This window comes from Somniosus microcephalus, unplaced genomic scaffold (assembly GCF_052327205.1).
Source record: "Somniosus microcephalus isolate GS21.2 unplaced genomic scaffold, FLI_Smic_1.0 unresolved_chr3, whole genome shotgun sequence".
Lineage (NCBI taxonomy): Eukaryota > Metazoa > Chordata > Chondrichthyes > Squaliformes > Somniosidae > Somniosus > Somniosus microcephalus.
In genome coordinates this window covers 72,588,849-72,611,219 of record NW_028225181.1, presented here as the reverse complement: position 1 = coordinate 72,611,219, position 22,371 = coordinate 72,588,849, and the positions used below count along the sequence as shown (strand labels likewise).

The following is a 22,371-nucleotide window of genomic DNA, read 5'->3' as shown; positions in this document are numbered from 1 at the left end:
GTCCAATGAGCCGGTTCCAGGTCCTGCCTCCTCCTTCACCGTGATTGGTTGGAGGACCAAAGCCCCTCAGTCGGTCCTCCAGCCTCAGCCTCCCCTCACTCATTGGTGGAGAGCTCAGTGTCAGTCAGTGCACGCTGGCAACGTCGTGACGTTGCAGGGTGGGCGGTTGGAGCAGGCGGGAAATTAAATTAATTTAAATGAAATCTCCTGTCAGCCTCCTCTGCCCCAATCAGCCGGCGCAAGTCCCGCCCCTCAGGCTCCCCGATTGGTTGGAGGACCCGCCGCCGGCTCGCTCCTCCAGCCCCGCCCCGCCCCGCTCGCCTCCTATTGGCCGGAAGCTCCCGTCAATCAGGCCCTGGGCCCGGGTCACGTGTCCCTGGAGCGCGCTCTGCTCGGGGCCCGGATCAGCAGACTCTCAGGTTTGGATTCCCCTTTATTCTCTACCCTCCTCTGATCTCAATCGGATCTGGGGGAAAACTCACTTTCCCTCACTGATTGCGGCTTTTCACCAACACCGACTTTACAAAGAAAGCCCCGCACCGCAGCCTGGAGCTCAGGGGCCCAGCGCGCAGGCGCGGGGGAGGATGATTGACAGGGGCACAGGGTGTGTGCTGAGCACGCGCGGTGCGGGCCGGGCGCCTGTGGAGCAGGAGGGGGCGGGGCCATGGGGCGCATGCGCAGTGTCAACCACAACGCAGCACGGCAGCCAGACTGCTTTCTGGAGCGTGGGGGCTTGTGGGTATTGCAGCCACCATTACTGTTGATTCTTTCAACCAACCTGTGCAGCAACTGGGACCTGAAAATCAGCTTCTCCGTCTCCGCCACGTCTGTTCTGACGATGCCACCTTCCATACCAGTGCTTATGACATGTCTTCCTTTTTCCTCAACCGAGGATTCCCCTCCACTGTGGTTGACTCGGCCATTGACAGTGTCCGTTCTATTTCCCGCACTTCTGCTCTCACCCCTTCCCCTCCCTCCCAGAAACACGATAGGGTTCCCCTTGTCCTCACCTTTCACCCCACCAGCCACCACATTCAACGGATCATCCTCCGCCATTTCCGCCACCTCCAACGTGATCCCGCCACCAAACACATCTTCCCCTCACCTCCCCTTTCAGCATTCCGAAGGGACCGCTCCCTCCGCGACATACTGGTCAACTCCTCAATCACCCCCAACAGCCCTTCTTCATCTGGCACCTTCCCATGCAAGCGCAGGAGATGCAACACATGCCCTTTTACCTCCTCCATTCCCACTGTCCAGTGCCCCAAACACCCCTTCCAGGTGAAACAGCGATTTACTTGTACTTCTTGCAATTTAATATACTGTATTCGCTGCTCACGATGCGGTCTCCTCTACATTGCGGAGACCAAACGCAGATTGGGCGACCGCTTTGCGGAACACCTCCGTTTAGTCTGTAAGGGTGACCCTGAGCTTCCGGTCGCCTGTCACTTTAATTCACCGCTTCACTCCCGCTCTGATCTCTCTGTCCTCGGCCTATTACATTGTTCCAATGAAGCTCAACGTAAGCTCGAGGAACAGCACCTCATCTTTCGATTGGGCACTTTACAGCCTGCCGGACTCAACATCGAGTTTAACAATTTCAGGTAATTATCCCTGCCCCCATTTTTCATGCAGTATGATTTTTGCCACTCCCATTTGCAACATTTTATCTTTCCTGCCTCTTACAAAAGTACAGGATGTTCTTTCAATTCCTTCCTCCCCTCCTAACCCCCCCCCACCCGTCTCTGCACCTGCTTAATATCTGTTACATCTCCAGCTTTTTCCAGTTCTGATGAAGGGTCTCAGACCTGAAACGTTAACTCTGTTTCTCTCTCCACGGATGCTGCCTGGCCTGCTGAGTATTTCCAGCATTTTCTGTTGCCCTCCTGTTCCGTTCTGGGCCCCACACCTCAGGAAGGATATACTGGCCTTGGAGGGACGCAGCACAGATTCACCAGAATGATACCGGAGCTGAAAGGGTTAAGTTATGAGGACAGGTTGCACAGACTGGGCTGGTATTCCCTCGAGTATAGGAGATTAAGGGGTGATCTAATGAGGTGTTTAAGATGACTAAAGGAGTTGATAGGGTCGAGAGAAACTAATTCCTCTGGTGGAGCTGTGGGGAGTCCAGAACAAGGGGGCACAACCTTCAAATTAGAGCTAAGCCCTTCAGGGGTGATGTCAAGAAGCACTTCTTCACACACAGGGTAGTGGAAATCTGGATCACACTCCCACAAAAAGCTGTTGAGGCTGGGGGTCAACTGAAAATATCAAATGGAGAATGATAAAATTTGTTGGTTATGGGTGGTGAGGCTTATGGAACCAAGGCGGGTAGATGGAGTGAGATACGGATTAGCCGTGATCTGATTGAATGGCGGAATAGGCTCGAGGGGCTGAATGGCCTCGTCCGGTTCCGAGGTTCCTTCCCCACCCTGTGCAGATTGTGAATCTCCATCACCTGTTGTAGAGGTGAGTAAAGGGGATTTAGTCCATCTGTGACCAGACCATAACCACAAGCCCGTCTGGGTATCACACCTATACGGTCCGTGAGGTTATTATTAGATTCACACCCAGACGTTGTGCCTTTACTTGTCGACCTATTCTATGTGATAACATGAACAGTCCACTGGCGCGCTCGAGGCCTTCCACAACCGGTGGGTACCGGAGGGACTGGCGTGCATCATCACCACCAAAAATAGAATTTTAATTTCATTTGTTAAGTTCCCTTTAAACTTTTTTTTGTTATGTTACAGGTTTTATTGGTTGTGCCCCTTTAAAAAGGGGGCACATGGTTGACTTTTAATAGGCAATTGCCTGTGATAAGGGAAAAAATAACATGAACAGTCAAATCAAGGGAATCATCAGCACAACAGCTTGAAAGATTAAACAATAGTACAGGAATTTATAAAACATTCATCCATTCCATGTTCATGTCACCCAGCTGTCTGCAGGGCCCTGCGCTACAGAACAGTGTGAACTCGCTGGTGTCTCAGCAGATCCCCAGAGCTTTTAAAGCTCTTGCCACAGTCAGAACATGTAAACGCTCTCTCATCAGTGTGAACTCGCTGGTGTTGCTTCAGATGCCCAGAGCATTTAAAGCTCTTCCCACAGTCAGAACATTGAAATGCTCTCTCATCAGTGTGAACAAGCTGGTGTCTCAGCAGTTTGGATGGATCAGTGAATCCGTTTCCACACACGGAGCAGGTGAACGGTCTCTTCCCAGTGTGAACTCGCTGGTGTGTGGTCAGAACCCCAGGGCTTTTAAAGCTCTTCCCACAGTCAGAACATTTAAAGGGTCTCTCATCAGTGTGAACTCGCTGGTGTCTGGTCAGAGACCCGGAGCATTTAAAACTCTTCCCACAGTTGGAACATTTAAACGCTCTCTCATCAGTGTGAACTCGTTGGTGTCTGGTCAGATTCCCTGAGCTTTTAAAGCTCTCCCCACAGTCGGAACATTTAAACGGCCTCTCATCAGTGTGAGCAAGCTGGTGTTGCTTCAGGTCCCCGGGGTATTTAAAGCTCTTCCCACAGTCAGAACATTTAAACGGCCTCGCCCAAGTGTGAACTCGGTGCTGTGTCTGCAGGATGGATGACTGAGTGGAATGTTTCCCACACTCACAGCAGGAGAAAGGCCTCTCTCCAGTGTGAACTTGCTCACATTGCAGCAGGTTGGATGACACAGTGAAACCCTTCCCACACACAGAGCAGATGAACAGTCTCTCTCCAGTGTGGGACCGCTGGTGTGTCATCAGATTCATGGAGCTTTTAAACCTCTTCCCACAGTCAGAACATTGAAACAGTCTCTCATCAGTGTGGACAAGCTGGTGTCTCAGCAGGTGGGATGTGCGAGTGTATTCCTTCCCAAACACGGAGCAGGTGAACGGACTGTCCCCAGGGTGACTGTGCGGATGAACTTCTGACGTTGACGGGGAACTGAATCCATTCCCACCATCCCCACCTTTACCCGGTTTCTCCCCGGTGTGACGGTGCACGTGTCTCGCCAGGTCAGGCGATTGGCTGAATCAGAGTCTACACACGGAACATGTGTGTGGTTTGTCTGCACTGCGATCGCTGCTCTCTCCTTCCATGTGCAATGGCCGATGATACTCAGGTCCTGATGAATCGAGCGACTCTGTCAGACCCTGACGTGATGTTTGGTCTGAGCTTCCTGTCTGTAAATGCTCCACTTCTAAAACCCTGCAAAAGGAGTGTAGAAAGGGGTAAGAGGGAGAATGTTGCCTCATGTCCCCCTTTTCCAGCCCAGGGGCAGTGAAGCTGATTTTCAGGCCCCAGCTGCTGCACAAGTTGGTTAGCCTACCATCAGTAGTAGGGAAAATGCTAAAGAGTATTATAAAGAATGTGATAACAGGACACTTAGAAAATATCAACGGGATCAGACAAAGTCAGCACGGATTTATGAAAGGGAAATCGTGTTTGACAAACCTACTGGAGCCTTTTGAGGATGTAACTGGTAGACTAGATAATGGAGAACCGGTGGATGTGGTGTATTTGGATTTTCAAAAGGCCTTTGATAAAGTCCCACGTAAAAAGAGGTTAGTGTGCAAAATTAAGGCAATGAGATTGCGGGTACTATACTGGCATGGATTGAAAATTGGTTGACAGACAGGAAACAGAGAGTAGGAATAAATGGGTCTTTTTCAGGGTGGCAGGCGGTGACTAGTGGGGTACCGCAGGGATCAGTGCTTGGGCCCCAGCTATTCACAATATATATCAATGATTTGGATGAGGGAACCAAATGTAATATTTCCAAGTTCGCTGATGACACGAAACTAGGTGGGTTTGTGAGTTGTGAGGAGGATGCAAAGAGGCTTCCAGGCGATTTAGACAAGTTGAGTGAGTGGGCAAATACATAGCAGATGCAGTAGAACGTGGATAAATGTGAAGTTATCCACTTCAGTAGGAAAAACAGAAAGGCAGAGTATTATTTAAATGGTGATAGATTGGGAAATGTTGATGTACAGAGGGACCTGGGTGTCCTTGTACACCAGTCACTGAAAGCAAACATGCAGGTACAGCAAGCAGTTAGGAAGGCAAATGGTATGTTGGCCTTCATTGCAAGAGGATTTGAGTACAGGAGCAAGGATGTCTTACTACAGTTATACAGGGCCGACTCCTGCTCCTATCTTCTATGTTTCTATGTATTCAATCTTTCCTTGCAGCTGAAATTCTCTAGTCCTGGCAACATCCTCCTAAATCTCCCGTCTCGAGCAGTCACATCTTTCCTGCAATGGGGACGACCAGAACTGAACGCGGTGGCCTAACTGGTGATTTTGTACAGTTCAAGCAGTCCCTGCTCTTACATGATACAGAGAGAGGCACTGCCCCTTTAAATACCTGGGGACACATGGAAACATAGAAGATAGGAGCAGGAGTAGGCCATTCGGCCCCTCGAGCCTGCTCCGCCATTCAACGAGATCATGGCTGATCATCCAAACTCAGCACCCTGTCCCTGCCTTCTCCCCATATCCCTTGATCCCTTTAGCCTTAAGAAATATATCCAACTCCTTCTTGAATATATTTAATGAATTGGCCTCTACTGCCTTCTGTGGTAGAGAATTCCACAGTTTCACCACTCTCTGGGTGAAGAAATTCCTCCTCATCTCTGTCCTAAATGGCTTACCCCTTATCCTTAGACTATGACCCCTGGTTCTGGACTCCCCGACCATCGGGAACATCCTTCCTGCATGTAGTCTGTGTAGTCCTGTTAGAATTTTATAAGTTTCAATGAGATCCCCTCTCATTCTTCTAAACTCCAGCAAGTACAAGCCCAATCGACCCAATCTCTCCTCATACGTGATTCCTGCCATCCCAGGTATCAGCCTGGTGAATCTTCGCTGCACTCCTTCCATGGCAAGAACATCCTTCCTCAGATAAGGCGACCAAAACTGCACACAATACTCAAGGTGACGTCTCACCAAGGCCCTGTACAACTGCAGCAAGACATCCTTGTTCCTGTACTCAAACCCTCTCACTACGAAAGCCAACATACCATTTGCCTTCTTAACCGCCTGCTGCACCTGCATGCTTACCTTCAGCGATTGGTGCACAAGGACACCCTGGTCTCATTGCACTTCCCCTTCTCCCAATCTATTGCCATTCAGATAATAATCTGCCTTCCTGTTTTTGACCCCAAAGTGGATAACCTCGCATTTATCCACGTTATATTGCATCTGCCATGCTTCTGCCCAATCACCCAACCTGTCCAAATCATACTGGAGTTTCTCGGCATCCTCCTCACAGCACACACGCCCACCCAGCTTTGTGTCATCTGCAAACTTGGAGATATTACATCTAGTTTCCTCGTCCAGATCATTAATATATATTGTGAATAGCTGGGGTCCAAGGACCGATCCCTGTGGTACCCCACTCATCACTGCCTGCCACTCGGAAAAAGAGCCGTTTATTCCAACTCTTTGCTTTCTGTCTGCCAACCAGTTCTCTATCCAAGTCAATACCTTTCCCCCAATCCCATGTGCCTTAATTTTACATGCTAATCTCTTATGTGGGACCTTATCGAAAGCCTTCTGAAAGTCCAAATACACCACATCCACTGGTTCTCCCTTATCTATTTCACCAGTTACATCCTCAAAAAATTCCAGTAGATTAGTCAAGCACGATTTACCTTTTGTAAATCCATGTTGACTTTGTCCGATCCGGTCACTGTTTTCCAAGTGCTCTGCTATTACATCTTATATAATGGACTCTAGCATTTTCCCCACGACCGATGTCAGGTTTACCGGTCTGTAATTCCCCGTTTTCTCTCTACCACCTTTTTTGAACAGTGGGGTAACATTAGCTACCCTCCAATCCATGGGTACTGTTCCAGAGTCTATCGAATTTTGGAAGATGACCAGCCATGCCTCTACTATTTCTAGGGCCACTTCCTTAAGTACCCTCAGATGTAGGTTATCTTCTGTGTTTTTATGTATTCAATCTTTCCTTGTAGCTGAAATTCTCTAGTCCTGGCAACATCCTCGTAAATCTCCCGTCTCGAGCAGTCACATCTTTCCTGCAATGGGGACGACCAGAACTGCACGCGGTGGCCTAACTGGTGTTTTTGTAAAGTTCAAGCAGTACCTCCCTGCTCTTACATGATGCAGAAAGAGAGAGGCACTGCCCCTTTAAATATCTGGGGGGGCACCCATTCCCCTTTAAATGGCCAAGCAATTTTTTTTTGTTGAAAAGGGGCCGCAGTCCCCTTTGACTCACCCCCCACCCTCTACAAATACTCACAAGAGAGAGAGGAGGAAGAAGAAGAATGCTGGTCTTTGTCACTTTAAAAGTGGCTGCCCACCAAAATGTTCACAGCACCAGGGCTCTTTGTTCTGGATAAAAGTCGAAAAGAGAAAAGGTTCACTTATTTTTAAATCAATGCAATTGATGAACAGCCTTGCAATAAAGGAATAAACACTCACAAGATTGTTTTTTTTTCTCCTCCTCCTCCCCTTTCGCAGCTCCTGCAGACAATGAAAGCAGGAAGCGGCCTGCAGCTCACCGAGCTCCCGCGCCGCCATTGGCTGGAGGACCGTCGCCCGCCCGGTCCTCCCAGCGTTGTCCGCGCTCCTGATTGGCGGGCACCTCGCGTCAATCACACCACCCCTCCGCTTACGAGCTGACGCCAGCACGCAACGCCCAAGGGTCGGTTGGATCGGCGCACGCAGCCCACCGAGGTCCCGCCCCCCTCCCGCGCCGCCATTGGTTGGAGGACCGTCAGCCCGCCCGGTCCTCCCAGCGCTTTCCGCGCTCCTGATTGGTGGGCGCCTCACGTCAATCAATCCCCTCCGATTACGCGCTGACGCCAGCACGCAACGCCAAGGGGTCGGTTGGATCGGCGCCGCCACCGCAAGGTAAAAAAAAGGCACCCCACACAACTGAGGAAAAACAAAAATAATAATAATCGCACTTTCGAGGGGAGGAGGGTTCGGGGAATTAATGAGTGTTTTCAATTTGTTTCGGAAATTTTTTTTTTGAAAATCTTCCCAACGGTGCGAGGCGGGCTGCGCATGCGCTCCAGCCAGCCTTTGACTCCCCCACGTGGGCCGGACACGCCCACTTGCCTTCCCCTGCACCAATCACAGCGCGGGCAGGCGCTTCTCTCAATCGTCCCCTGTCAATCACCCTCCCTTCCCCCTCGTGGTGTCGATTGACAGCGGTGTCAGCCAATGAGGTGCACGAAGGGGCGGGACCAGGGCTGACAGCAAGCCTGAACTAATTCAATTAAATACCTGCATGCAGCCAAAAAAAAACTTTTATTTAGTCAGCCAAAACAGCAAAGCAAATGAGGTTTGCCGAGTCAGCAAAGCAAGCAAAGTCTATTTAAGAAACATAGAAGATAGGAGCAGGAGTCGGCCATTCGGCCCCTCGAGCCTGCTCCACCATTCAATGAGGTCATGGCTGATCATCCAAATTCAGTACCCGGTCCCTGCCTTCTCCCCATATCCCTTGATCCCTTTAGCCTTAAGAAATATATCTAACTCCTTTTTGAATATATTTAATGAAATGGCCTGCACTGCCTTCTGTGGTAGAGAATTCCACAGGTTCACCACTCTCTGGGTGAAGAAATTCAGTCCCTCGAGCCTGCTCTGCCATTCAATGAGATCATGGCTGGTCTGCAGCCTCACTCCATATACCCGCCTTTGGCCCATATCCCTTAACACCTTTGGTTAACAAAAATCTATCAGTCTCCGATTTAAAATGAACGATTGATCTAGCATCAATTGCCGTTTGCGGAAGAGAGTTCGAAACCTCTACCACCCTTTGTGTGTAGAAGTGTTTCCTAATTTCACTCCTGAAAGGTCTGGCTCTAATTTTTAGACTATACCCCCTAGTCCTAGAATCCCCAACCAGCAGAAATAGTTTCTCTCTATCGCCCCTCTCTATTTCCCCTCAATATCTTGAAAACTTCCATCAGATCGCCCCTTAACCTTCTAAATTCTAGGGAATACAACCCTAGTTTGTGTAATCTCTCCTCATAACTTAACCCTTGGAGTCTTTGAAAGAGCTCTCCAATTATTCTCACTCCCCTCATATCCCTGCAAATTTTTCCCCTTAAAGTATCGATCCAATTCTCTTTTGAAAGTTACTATTGAATCTGCTTCCACCGCCCTTTCAGGCAGCGCATTCCAGATCACAACAACTCGCTGCGTAAAAAACGTTCTCCTCATCACCCCTCTGGTTCTTTTACCGATTATCTTAAATCTGTGTCCTCTGGTTACCGACCCTCCTGCCGCTGGAAACAGTTTCTCTTTATTTACTCTATCAAAACCCTTCATGATTTTGAACGCCTCTATTAAATCTCCCCTTAACCTTCTCTGCTCTAAGGATAACAATCCCAGCTTCCCCAGTCTTTCCACATAACTGAAGTCCCTCATTCCTGGAACTATTCTGGTAAATCTCCTCTGCACCCTCTCCAAGGCCTTGACATCCTTCATAAAGTGCGGGGCCCAGAATTGAACACAATACTCCAGCTGGGGACGAACCCAGTGATTTATAAAGGTTTAAGAACATAAGAAATAGGAGCAGGAGTCGGCCATTCGAACCTGCTCCGCCATTCAGTGAGATCATGGTTGATCTGCCTCAATTCTATTCACCGGCCCTATCGCCATATCCCTTGATGCCCTTACTAGTCAGAAATCTATCGACTTCTGTTTTGAATATACCCAATTTCTTCTAATCTCAGTCCTGAATGGCCTACCCTTTATCCTGAGGCTGTGGCCCCTGGTTCTACACTCCCCAGCCAAGGGAAACATTCTCCCAGCATCCACCCTATCAAGCCCTGTAATAATTTTGTATGTTTCAATGAGATCCCCTCTCATTCTTCTGAATTCAAGAGAATACAGGCCTAGTTTACTCAATCTCTTCTCATACGACAGTCCCGCCATCCCAGGAATCAATCTCGTGAACATTCGTTGCACTCCCTCTATGGCAAGTATATCCTTCCTTAGGTAAGGAGACCAAAATTGTACACAGTACTCCAGGTGTGGTCTCACCAAGGTCCTATATAATTGGACAAATGTAAGAAGTCACACAACACCAGGTTATAGTCCAACAGCTTTATTTGAAATCACAAGCTTTCGGAGTGCTGCTCCTTCTTCAGGTGAAGTGGAGAAATGCATAAAGACACAGCTTATATAGTCAGAGAATCATGTCAGATGTTTACAGGTAACCTTTCCAACTGCCATTTATCGCACCTCGGCAGAGAGATAATCACAGCAGTCAAAGGTGTGAATGGTGTCCAAACAGGTAGTCAGGTAGTTCTTTGATGTAATGTTTCCCTGACTACCTGATTTTAAAGCTCTTCCCACAGTGAGAACATTTAAATGGAATTTCATCAGTGTGAACAAGCTGATGTGTCAGCAGGGTGGAGGACTGCAAGAATCCCTTCCCACACACGGAGCAGGTGAATGGCCTCTCCACAGTGTGGAGGCACTGGTGTCCCTTCAGATCCCCGGGGCTTTTAAAGCTCTTCCCACAGTCAGAACATGTAAACGGCCTCTCATCGGTGTGAACAAGCTGGTGTCGCTTCAGTTCCCCGGGGCTTTTAAAGCTCTTCCCACAGTCAGGACATTGAAATGGTCTCTCCCCAGTGTGAACTCGCTGGTGTGATGAACAAACAAATCCCTTTCCACACACTGAGCAGGTGAATGGACTGTCCCTGGTGTGACTGCGCCGTTGAACTTCCAATGCAGACAGGGAACTGACTCCCTTCCCACCGTCCCCACCTTTACCCGGTTTCTCCCCGGTGTGACGGTGCACGTGTCTCACCAGGTCAGGCGATTGGCTGAATCCGTGTCTACACACTGAACACGTGCGGTTTGTCATCGCTGCTTTCTCCTTCCATGTGCAAAGGCCGATGATATTCAGGTCCTGATGAATCGAGCGACTCTGTCAGATTTTGACGTGATGTTTCGTCTGAGCTTCCCATCTGTAACTGCTCCACTTCTATAACCCTGTAAATCGAGTTCAGAAAAGGATCAGAGGCAAACCGTTGTTTAATTTTCCCCTTTCCGAACCTAGGGGCAGTGAAGCTGATTTTCAGGCCCCAGCTGCTGCACAGGTTGGTTGAAAGGATCAGCAGTAATGGCGGCTGTAATACCCACAAGCCCCCCGGCGCTGCAGAAAGCGCTCTGTTGACTCTGAGTCCTGCGCATGTGCTCATGGCCCACACGCTCTCCCTCCTGCTCTACAATCACCCGTCCCGATCGGTCCACGATGCGCATGCTCAGCGCACAAACCCCCGTGGTTGGAACATCGGGCGCGCTTACGAAGCCACAACATCTGGTACATGTGAGCGGCTCAGGTGGGGGCGAGTCGGTGTTTCACCTCAGCCATCAGGGAGGTGCGCATGCGCAGGACGACCCAACATTCTTCCTGTCAGCAATCACTCCCTCGTTTCTTTAACAAAAACAGAAAATGCTGGAAATACTCAGCAGGTCAGGCAGCGTCTGTGGAGAGAGAAACAGAGTTAACGTTTCAGGTCGATGACCTTTCGTCAGAACTGCTTGTTCTTTAGTGTTAGCCAGTGGTTCAGTGGGTAGCACTCCCGCCTCTGAGTCAGAAAGTTGTGGGTTCAAGTCCCACTCCAGATACTTGAGCACAAAAATCTAGGCTGACACTCCAATACAGTACTGAGGGAGTGCGGCACTGTTGGAGGTGCTGTTTTTTGGAGGAGACGTTAAACCGAGGCCCCATCTGCGCTCTCAGGTGGACGTCAACGATCCTATGGCACTATTTGAATAAGAGCAGGGGAGTTATCCCTGGTGTCCTAGCCAACGTGTTTATCCCTCAATCAACATAACAAAAAACACATTATCTGGTCATTATCAGATTGCTGTTTGTGGGAGCTTGCTGTGCGCTAATTGGCTGTTGCGTTTCCTACATTACAACAGTGATTCTACCTCATTGGCTGTAAAGCGCTTTGGGACGTCCAGTGGTGGTGAAAGGCGCTATAGAAATGCAAGTCTTTCTTACGTCATTGGTCTCACCAGCGCCCTCTTCTGGCTGATTGACAGCCGAGCATCCATGCATGCGCACACGGGGCGGCGGTTTGGGCCGAGTCCGGCACAGCGACCCCTCCCGGTCATGAAGGGCAACAACCACGCATGCCCAGAGGACACCAACCCCCCTCACCCACACGGGGCTGCGCCTGCGCACTCGGATCCTGCCGGACGGAGTCGGCGCGGGCCATTCCGGGGAAAGGCCTTGGTGTCGGTTCCAGAGTCGCGATCGGTGACGCAAAGTGAGTTTTCTCCGCTCCGATTGGGTGGAGAATTGCGCGGGGTGGGGTGGGGGGGTGGATCGGGAGAGAATAAAGAGAAATAGAAAAACCTGAGTCGGCAAGGCCCCGGACCGAGCGGCGGCAGTTGGACGGAGCACGTGATCTCCTCGGGGACACATGACCTGGGCTCGCGGCCTGATTGAAGGGAGCTTCCGGCCAATCGGGAGCGAGCGGGGCGGGGCTGGAGGAGCGAGCCGGCGGCGGGTCCTCCAACCAATCGGGGAGCTCGAGGGGCGGGACTAGCGCCGGCTGATTGTCTGATCCGCAGGGCAGCGAGTTTCTCCAGTCCCTTGTTCAGGGCCTGGGGCATGGGGAGGCTGTGGGCCTTTATTTCTCTCATTGGACACAAGGCTCTTTGGCCCACAACACACTGGCTCAGGTTTTAATGGAGACTTTTTAAATTCATCAATAAAAGCAGATAAACCCTGTGCTTCTGTGGAACAAACTTTCTAATATTTTATAGAATCATAGAATGGTTACAGCACAGAAGGAGGCCATTCAGCCTGTCGAGTCCGTGCCAGCTCTCTGCAAGACCACTTCAGCTAGTCCCACTCCCCGCCCTTTCCCCGTAACCCTGCAAATTTCTTTACTTCAGGCACTTATCCAATTCCCTTTTGAAAGCTGTGATTGAATCTGCCTCCACCACCCTTTCAGGCAGTGCATTCCAGATCCTAACCACTCGCTGCGTAAAAAAGTTTTTCCTCATGTCGCCTTTGGTTCTTCTGCCAATCACCTTAAATCTGTGTCCTCTGGTTCTCAACCCTTCCGCCAATGGGAACAGTTTCTCTCTCTCTACTCTCTCCTGACCCCTCGTGATTTTGAACACCTCCATCAAATCTCCTCTCAACCTCTCTGCTCTAAGGAGAACCACCCCAGCTTCTCCAGTCTATCCACCTAACTGAAGTCCCTCATACCTGGAACCATTCTTGTAAATCTTTTCTGCACCCTCTCTGAGGCCTTCACATCCTTCATAAAGTGCGGGGCCCAGAATTGGACACAATACTCCAGTTGAGGCCGAACCAGTGTTTTATAAAGGTTCATCATAACCTCCTTGCTTTTGGACTCTATGCCTCTATTTATTAAGCCCAGGATCCCGTATGCTTTTTTAACCACTTTCTCAACCTGCCCTGCCACCTTCAACGATTTGTGCACACATACCCCCAGGTCTCTCTGTTCATGCACACATTTTAGAATTGTACCCTTTAGTTTATATTGCCTCACTTGGTTCTTCCTACCAAAATGTATCACTTCGCACTTTTCTGCGTTAAATTTCATCTGCCATGTGTCCGCCCATTCCACCAGCCTGTCTATGTCTTCTTGAAGTCTATCACTATCCTCCTCACTGGTCACTATACTTCCAAGTTTTGTGTCATCTGCAAATTTTGAAATTGTGCCCTGTACACCCAAGTCTAAGTCATTAATATATATCAAGAAAAGCAGTGGTCCCAGTACCGACCCCTGGGGAACACCACTGTATACCTTCCTCCAGTCCGAAAAACAACCGTTCACCACTACTCTCTGTTTCCTGTCACTTTGCCAATTTCGTATCCATGCTGCCACTGTCCCTTTTATTCTATGGGCTTCAACTTTGCTGGCAAGTCTATAATGTGGCACTTGTCGAACGCCTTTTGGAAATCCATGTACACCACGTTAACCACATTGCCCTCATCAACCCTCTCTGTTACCTCATCAAAAACTCAATCAGAATCAGAGCGGCTGGGCCCGGCGGATGGGCGGCCAGGGCCCCGGCACCAGGAAACCCAGGGTGCAGCGCCTCTCCCATCCGAGCCGCCGCTTCCCGGTTTCTTCAGCTGTTTCCACCGAGCCCGACTCTGGACAAAGGACAGGAGCCAGGCTCCCAGAATGGCCCGCGGCCCTGGGGAGCATGCGCACTCTCAGCGGGGAAATCGGCGCGTTGCATAGAGCGGTTTCTGGGGCGCGGGGAATTGTGGGTGCTGCGGCCGCCATTAGTCAGCGGCTGTGGGGAAGAGTTTTATTACAGGCTGAAGGTAGGTCCCTGGCTGCCTGTGTAGGTCTTTTTGTTGCTTCATTGTTGAGGATGTAACTAGTATATAAAATAGATAAGGGAGAACCAGTGGATGTTGTGTATTTGGACTTTCAGAAGGCTTTCGATAAGGTCCCGCATAAGAGATTAGTGTGTAAAGTTAAGGCACCTGGGATTGGGGGCAAGGTATTGACTTGGATAGAGAACTGGTTGGCAGACAGAAAGCAAAGAGTTGGAATAAATGGGTCTTTTTCCGAGTGGCAGGCAGTGACTAGTGGGGTACCGCAGGGATTGGTCCTTGGACCCCAGCTATTCACAATATATACAGGTAGACTATCCTTTATCCAAAAACCTCGGGACCAGCCGTGTTTCGGTTTTTGGAAAATTTGGGATTTCAGAAGGTATTTTATAAGACTGGGAAATTTGTCGGGGGTGGGGGTCGGCGCGGGGGTCGGGGTCGGCGGGGGGGTCGGGGGTGGGGGTCGGCGGCGGGGGTCGGGGTCGTGCGCACGACTTACGCTGAACGAAAAACTTTCGGTTTTTAGAGGTTTTAGGTTTTCGGAAGTTCGGATAAAGGATAGTCTACCTGTATTAATGATCTAGACAAGGGAACTAGATGTAATATCTCCAAATTTGCAGACGACACAAAGCTGGGTGGGCGTGTGTGCTGTGAGGAGGATGCCGAGAAACTACAGGATGATTTGGACAGGTTGGGTGATTGGGCAGAAGCATGGCAGATGCAGTATAACGTGGATAAATGTGAGGTTATCCACATTGGTGGCAAAAACAGGAACGCAGATTATTATCTGAATGGCAATAGATTGGGAGAAGGGGAAGTGCAATGAGACCTGGGTGTCCTTGTGCACCAGTCGCTGAAGGTAAGCATGCAGGTGCAGCAGGCGGTTAAGAAGGCAAATGGTATGTTGGCCTTCGTAGCGAGAGGGTTTGAGTACAGGAACAAGGATGTCTTGCTGCAGTTGTACAGGGCCTTGGTGAGACCACAGCTTGAGTATTGTGTGCAGTTTTGGTCGCCTTATCTGAGGAAGGATGTTCTTGCCGTGGAAAGAGTTCAACGAAGATTCACCAGGCTGATACCTGGGATGGCAGGAATGACGTATGAGGAGAGATTGGGACGATTGGGCTTGTACTCGCTGGAGTTTACAAGAATGAGAGTGGATCTCATTGAAACTGATAAAATTCTGACAGGACTGGACAGACTAGATGCAGGAAGGATGTTCCCAATGGTCGGGGAGTCCAGAACCAGGGGTCGCAGTCTAAGGATATGGGGTAAGCCATTTAGGACAGAAATTAGGAGGAATTTCTTCACCCAGAGAGTGGTGAACCTGTGGAATTCTCTACCACAGAAGGCAGCAGAGGCCAATACATTAAATATATATTCAAGAAGGAATCGGATATATTTCTTAAATCTAAAGGGATCAAGGGATATGGGGAGAAAGCAGGGACCGGGTACTGAATTTGGATGATCAGCCATAATCGCATTGAATGGCGGAGCAGGCTTGAGGGGCCGAATAGCCTACTCCTGCTCCTATCTTCTGTGTTTCTATGTTTATATGTTTCTGTTTCAGTTTGAGCTGGAGTGGAGATGGAGGAGAAGCTGCTGGGTTTAACCCCCAGTACTTCTGACCCCAGGAGGACCCAACAATTTCCAATGTGAGACTGTCCAGGGAGGTGGATTCTAGGGGAGATTAGGTTGTTACACAGACACTGTCCGTACAATGTAAAAGCGTATTCTTTTAGGAACAAGTATTTCTGTACAGGCTTTTAATCCAGTTTACATCTACAGATTTGTTTTAATTCATTCTTTGGATGTGGGCGTCGTTTGCAAGAGCAGCAAATATTGCCAATCCCCAGTTTCCCGTTGAGAAGGGGGTGGTGAGTCGCCTTCTTGAACTACTGCAGTCCGTGTGGTGAAGGTATTCCCACAATGTTGTTCGGTAAGGAGTTCCAGGATTATGACCCAGCAACGATGAATATATCTGAGTCAGGATGATGTGTGACTTGGAGGGGAACTTGGATGTGATGGTGCTCCCATACAACAGCTGCCCTTGTCCTTCTAGGTGGTGGAGGTTGCGGGTTTTGGAGGTTCTATCAAAGTTCTGGTCGAGTTGCAGATGTATAAAGTTCCTTTCCTTCGCCCCCTCCCCTTCCCACTCCCACCTCTCCCTCTCTCTCTCTCTCTCTCTCTCTCTCTCTCCTCCCATAGAGGCCAGAGTTGTGTGTAGGCCCAGACCAGGTGGCGGATTCCCTTCCCGAAGGACATCAGTGAACCAGTTGGGTTTTTATGACAATCCGGCAGCTTTCATGGTCACTTTTTTCTAGTGCCGGCCCCACAATTGACCAGATTCATTGAGCTGAATTTCACAACCTCCCTTTGTTTTCCTGTGGGTTGTCTCTCACGCTCCCTGTTTTATGTTAATTTTACAGGGCAATGGAAGGGGAGGATTTACAGATGGTAAGCTCAAACCAAACATCACTTCAAGATCTGACAGTCACTCGACTCGCCGGATCTGAATCTCACCGGCCTCTGAACATGGAAGCAAAAAGCACCATTCACAGCGGGGAGAAACCGTACACGTGTTCTGTGTGTGGACGAGGCTTCAGCCAACCCTTTGGCCTAGCGAGACACAAGCGTATTCACACCGGGGAGAGGCCATTCACCTGCTCTGAGTGTGGGAAGGGATTCACTCAGTCATTCAGCCTGCTGAGACACCAGCGAGTTCACACTGGGGAGAGGCCATTCACCTGCTCTGAGTGTGGGAAGGGATTCACTCAGTCATCCAGCCTGCTGACACACCAGCGAGTTCACACTGGGGAGAGGCCATTCACCTGCTCTGAGTGTGGGAAGGGATTCACTCAGTCATCTGACCTTCTGACACACCAGCGTGTTCACACACGGGAGAGACCGTTCACCTGCTTTGAGTGTGGGAAGGGATTCACTAATTCATCCAGCCTGCTGAATCACCAGCGAGTTCACACTGGAGAGAGGCCGTTCACCTGCTCCGAGTGTGGGAAGGGATTCACTCAGTCATCCCACCTACTGAGACACCAGCGTATTCACACCGGGGAGAGGCCGTTCACCTGCTTTGAGTGTGGGAATGGATTCACTCAGTCATCCAACCTGCTGACACACCAGCGAGTTCACAAGTGACTGCAGGGGTTGGATTCTGCTGTTACTGCTGCTGTTAATCACATCCAGGACTGAACCATGTTCATTCTGACAGTTGGGGTTTGTTTCTGCTGATGTTAGTAACCCCTATAACTGGGCTGGAGTTTAATATTCTGGATAGATGTCAAATAAACCAGTTTTGTTTTAAACACATTATTGTAGATTTTCTTCTTTCCCACCTGAGTGTTTAGCATCACCTGGCTGGAGCTCAGAAAGGACAATCTGGGGGAGGATGGTACGGCGGGAACAGAACTCCAGCCTGGACACAGTCCTTCAGGGCCACACTGAGGGGCAAACGGTATTTTGGTTTTTCTTGTCTCTTCACTGACAGCAAAGTTGCCGTGCGGGTTAATCTCGAGGTGTGTGAGAAACGCGTCCCAGCTACTCTCAGCCATGGTTCCGAGCTCCTAGGCAAGGAACAGAAGGCTCCTTTAGGAATGTACCCCAGTGCTTTTATTTTAATGGCCTTATTAACCTGTGTTGCTACTTTTAGTGATTTGTGTATCTGTATCCCTGGATCCCTCTGTTCCTCCAGCCCATTTAGACTCTTGGGGGGAAATTCGGTGATGCCCTCTTTGGGTCGCTAACGTCACTGGGGCTAATTTTAGCGCCCTGAAAAAGTTAGCGCCCCTGTGCATTAAATTCAGTGGCAGCGCCCCAGGCAGGAGGCAAGGTGCTACTGGAAGCGCTCCCCTCCCTCTTGAGGCGCTAACAGTGAATTTCACGGCGCTTCATGCCACAGTGCCATGCCCGTCAGCACATAGCATCATGCCATAGCAGACCTCCCTCCCTGATTAAAGGGGAGGGGCGCAGCACTGCGCACACCTGGGCCCTGCTGGACCACCGGGGAGTGGGGTGTCGGATCAAGAGGAGCGCCGGGCTGTGCGATTGTGGCCGACACCCCGAAGAAGAAAGGGGAAGGGGGCAGGTGCTGGCAGTCGGCCAAAATAAAAAGTTGCCGCACGACACCTGCCCTTTAAGTGGCATCGCCGCGGCTGCAGAAACAACCCCTGACCCTGTCGGACATATCGCCCGGTGATAGGTCAGGGGTCGTAACCCAAGGTTGCAGCCGGGGTGCTGCGCTTGGCGATGATGTCATTGCCGGCGGTGCAGTGCCGCGGGGAGCTACCGACTACCTACGCCGCTAACCTCCTGCTGAATATCGCGGGAGGCACAAAGCAACCCAATTTCACCCCCTTGTGCAAGTAGTGAGTGGCCTCCTTATTCTTCCCACCAAAACACACAACCTCACACTGACCTACAGTGAAATTCATTAACACACCACCTCAAACTGATCTACAGTGACATTCATTAACACACCACCTCACACTGATCTATTGTGACATTCATTAACACACCACCTCACACTGACCTATAGTGAAATTCATTAACACACCACCTCACACTGATCTATAGTGAAATTCATTAAAACAGCCCCTCACACTGATCTACAGTGAAATTCATTTGCCAATTACACGCCCATTCTGAAATTTATTAATGTCTTCTTGCATTTTGCCTTCCTCAGTATTAACTCTACCTCCCAATTTGGTGTTATCGACAAACTTTGAAATTGTTCTTCTGATTCACACGTCCAAATCGTTTATGTAAATGGTGAACAATAGTGATCCCAGCGCCGATCACCACTTCCCACCTTTTGCCAGTCTGAGTAGCTATTCTTAACCCCTACTCTCTCTTTTCTGTTTTGTGACCAGCTTGCTCCATAACAGTATGTAAGATCGACAAGATGACCAAGGTCAGGCTGTGTGGAGGGAAGGGCCAGGCAGCAGAATGGATGGAAAGCTGGCTACGAAGCAGAAATCAGAGGGTTGGAGTTAAGGGAAGTTTGTAGCGATCTTTCCATCCATTCTGCTGCCTGGCCCTTGACTCCACACGGCCTGACCGTGGTCCTCTTGTAGACCGTACATACTGCAGACACAGTGCACCAGTGGTGGAGGGGATGAATATTGAGCCCTGTGGCAGGGGCGCTGATGAAGTGAATTTCTCAGTCCGTGAGTTTTGAGGCATCACTAGTGACGTTTTTCACCTCTTTCCACCTTTAAAAAAAACCTTGCTGCCAGTTTATTAAAGCCATTAACAGCCGCTCGGGTGGGACACACCAATAAATGAGGCCTTGTTTCCCTCAGAATGACAGGCCTGAACCCGAGTTAGAAAACATTTAGTAATTAAACCAGACTGGGTGGGGCCTGAGGTGCGAGCTCGTAACCGAAAATTGGTGGCCAGCGTACCTCACACCAGGGCTGAGGATCCGGGGACTCGGGTTTCTGTGTCATTTATTGATTAATTTTGTTTATTGCCCAATCTCAATCAGACTGGCAGGCCATCTTGCAGTCTGACGGAGCCGAGGGTCCCTAATGGAGGGCTCTCTATGCGGGAGTCCTTCCCAGCACCATTGGGGATCTGGGTTGGAGACTGTTGCAGGGAGCTGTCGTGTGCAACAGATTTTAAGTTCCTTTCCAGACTCCAAGGCCAGATGTGTTTTTTGCAGCCTAGAGGAGTCCATGGGCCGTGTATATATTCAGTGTGAGAGGTTGCAGCCCCTGTGTAGTTACCTGAAGGGGCTGCTCCTCAACTCTTGGTTACACTTTAGCCCCACGCTCCTAATCTTTGGCCGCCCGGTGCGGAGGGGGGTGGGTAAGTCAGAGGATCTTCTCCTGGACCTGCTCTTGGGCCTGGTGAAAACAGCAATTTGTAGACTCAGGATGGGCGGGTCCCATGGGGGGTCACTCTGGCTGCCTGCCTCTCTCCCATGGTCTTGTCCCTGCCCGGGTGGCCCTGGAGAGGGGGCAGGCGGTGTCCACCGGTTCACTTGATACCTTCCTCGACCGCTGGACACGGAAGGTATGAAGAGGCGATAATCGATCCTCACAATCACATTGTGATTTAATTATTAATTGTGTGTGTGTCACAAATACATTTCTTCTATTTTGATACAAAAGCTCTACTAGACATGTTAAACTACTAGTTATTTAATCCGGGCTGCAGCTGCTGAAAGGTTGACTGTACTGGGGTTTGTGGCCGAGCTGGCAGACATGTTGTTCTGAAGTCTGATGTCTCACACCTGAAGAGCCTGTTTCTGTCGTGTTGTAATGACCTTTTTCTGTTGCCTGGTGTCAGAAATAGAAATCAAAGGAAGATGATGCCCCACTCTGTTAATCAACTCTTTGACACATTTCCATTTCTTAATTTACAAAGATCACAACTTCATTAGTGAACAATGGATTGCCAGTCTGCCACTTTTTAGTGAGGCTTGAAAGGATTCGCTGTGAAGCTACACCTGCCCATTTGTCTGTGTGTCACTGTGTTTGGATTGTGTTAGACAACAGTCCTAATATCTCGCCTACATCCATTACAATGTTTGAAATGTTAGATTGTACTTGGAAGAAGTTGAGTTTGAATCTAACAATTCTGAAATTGGGAGCTTTTAATGATTTCTGTTTTTCACATAACTATATAGTGATGTGATCAGTCAAAGCAAATTAAAAAATGGTGTTATTTACTGAACACAACTGAATAATTCTACAAGGATGCTATCGCAGTCTTCCTCAGTATTAACTACACCCCCCAATTTAGTGTCATCAGCAAATTTTGAAATTGTACTTCTGATTCCCAAGTCCAAATCATTTAGGTAAATGGTGAACAACAGTGGTCCCAGCACCAATCCCCGTGGAACACCACTTCCCACCTTCCGCCCATCTGAGTAAATACCTTTAACTCATCCCGTCACTATAACTGGACTTGTCTCCATTCCCGTGCCGAGGGGATTGCTGTACCAGACGGGAGGGGCAACATTTGGGGACTCTCGATTCTCCACCAATTCCCATTCCCCTTCTTTCTGGTGGATAATGGAGGTGCCACTGTGTGTAATGTGCAAGTCAGTAAGAGTTGTCAGCGAGGATTAATCAGCACTTTCTAATTGGAGATGATAATCAATGGAATCTTTCAGACAATGAATTGTAGATTTTATAGCAAAGATTAATATACGATTGAAGTAAAAGTTCATAATTTTATTGTAAAATATTTCAGGAACACTCATCAGAAATTAAGGGGAAAGATCAGACAGCAGTACTTAAAGGGACACTGCAGCCCCGACAACTCAATCAGCTATATATCCAGAATATTAAAATCTACCCAGTTATAGGGGTTATTATCATCAGCAGAAACAAACCCCAACTGTCAGAATGAACATGGTTCAGTCCTGGATGTGATTAACAGCAGCAATAACAGCAGAATCCAACCTCTGCAGTCACTTGTGAACTTGCTGGTGTCTCAGCAGGTTGGATGACTGATTGAATCCCTTCTCACACACTGAGCAGGTGAACGGCCTCTCCCCGGTGTGAACTCGCTGGTGTGTCAGCAGGTTGGATGACTGAGTGAATCTCTTCCCACACACGGAGCAGGTGAACGGCCTCACCCCAGTGTGAATGCGCTGGTGTCTCAGAAGGTCAGAGGAATTAGTGAATCTCTTCTCACACACGGGTCAGGTGAACAGCCTCTCTGCAGTGTGAATGTGCTGGTGTATCAGCAGGGTGGATGAATTAGTGAATCCTTTCTCACACACAGGGCAGGGGAACGGTCTCTCCCCAGTGTGAATGCACTGGTGCTCAATAAGGTGAGATGACTGCCTGAACCTCTTCCCACAGTGAGAGCAACTGAATGGTCTCTCCTCAGTGTGAAGTCGCTGATGTGTCAGAAGGTGGGATGACTGACTAAATCCCTTCCCACACTTGGAGCAGGTGAACGGCCTCTCCCCGGTGTGACTGCATCGATGAGTTTCCAGCCGGGACGGGGAGCTAAATCCCTTCCCACAGTCCCCACATTCCCACAGTTTCTCCGTGGTGTGGGTGTCCTTGTGTCTCTCCA

General features: G+C 49.5%; 2 protein-coding genes across 2 annotated transcripts in view; one reads left to right on the top strand and one right to left on the bottom strand.

The window, feature by feature from the left end:
• LOC147091988 (uncharacterized) overlaps window positions 1-22,371 on the top strand; it is a 72,871-nt gene that overhangs the window by 34,641 nt on the left and 15,859 nt on the right. The window contains exon 3 of the mRNA XM_085976981.1: window positions 16,926-17,468. Coding sequence (XP_085833107.1) covers window positions 16,926-17,468 — 543 coding nt within the window. The remainder of the gene's footprint in view (window positions 1-16,925; window positions 17,469-22,371) is intronic.
• On the bottom strand, window positions 1,047-16,856 carry LOC147091989 (uncharacterized). Its single transcript, XM_085976465.1, has 2 exons — window positions 16,843-16,856; window positions 1,047-4,017 (listed from the first exon to the last, which is right to left on the bottom strand). Exons 1-2 carry the CDS (start codon window positions 16,854-16,856, stop codon window positions 2,961-2,963), a joined length of 1,071 nt encoding a protein of 356 aa, XP_085832591.1. The 3' UTR covers window positions 1,047-2,960.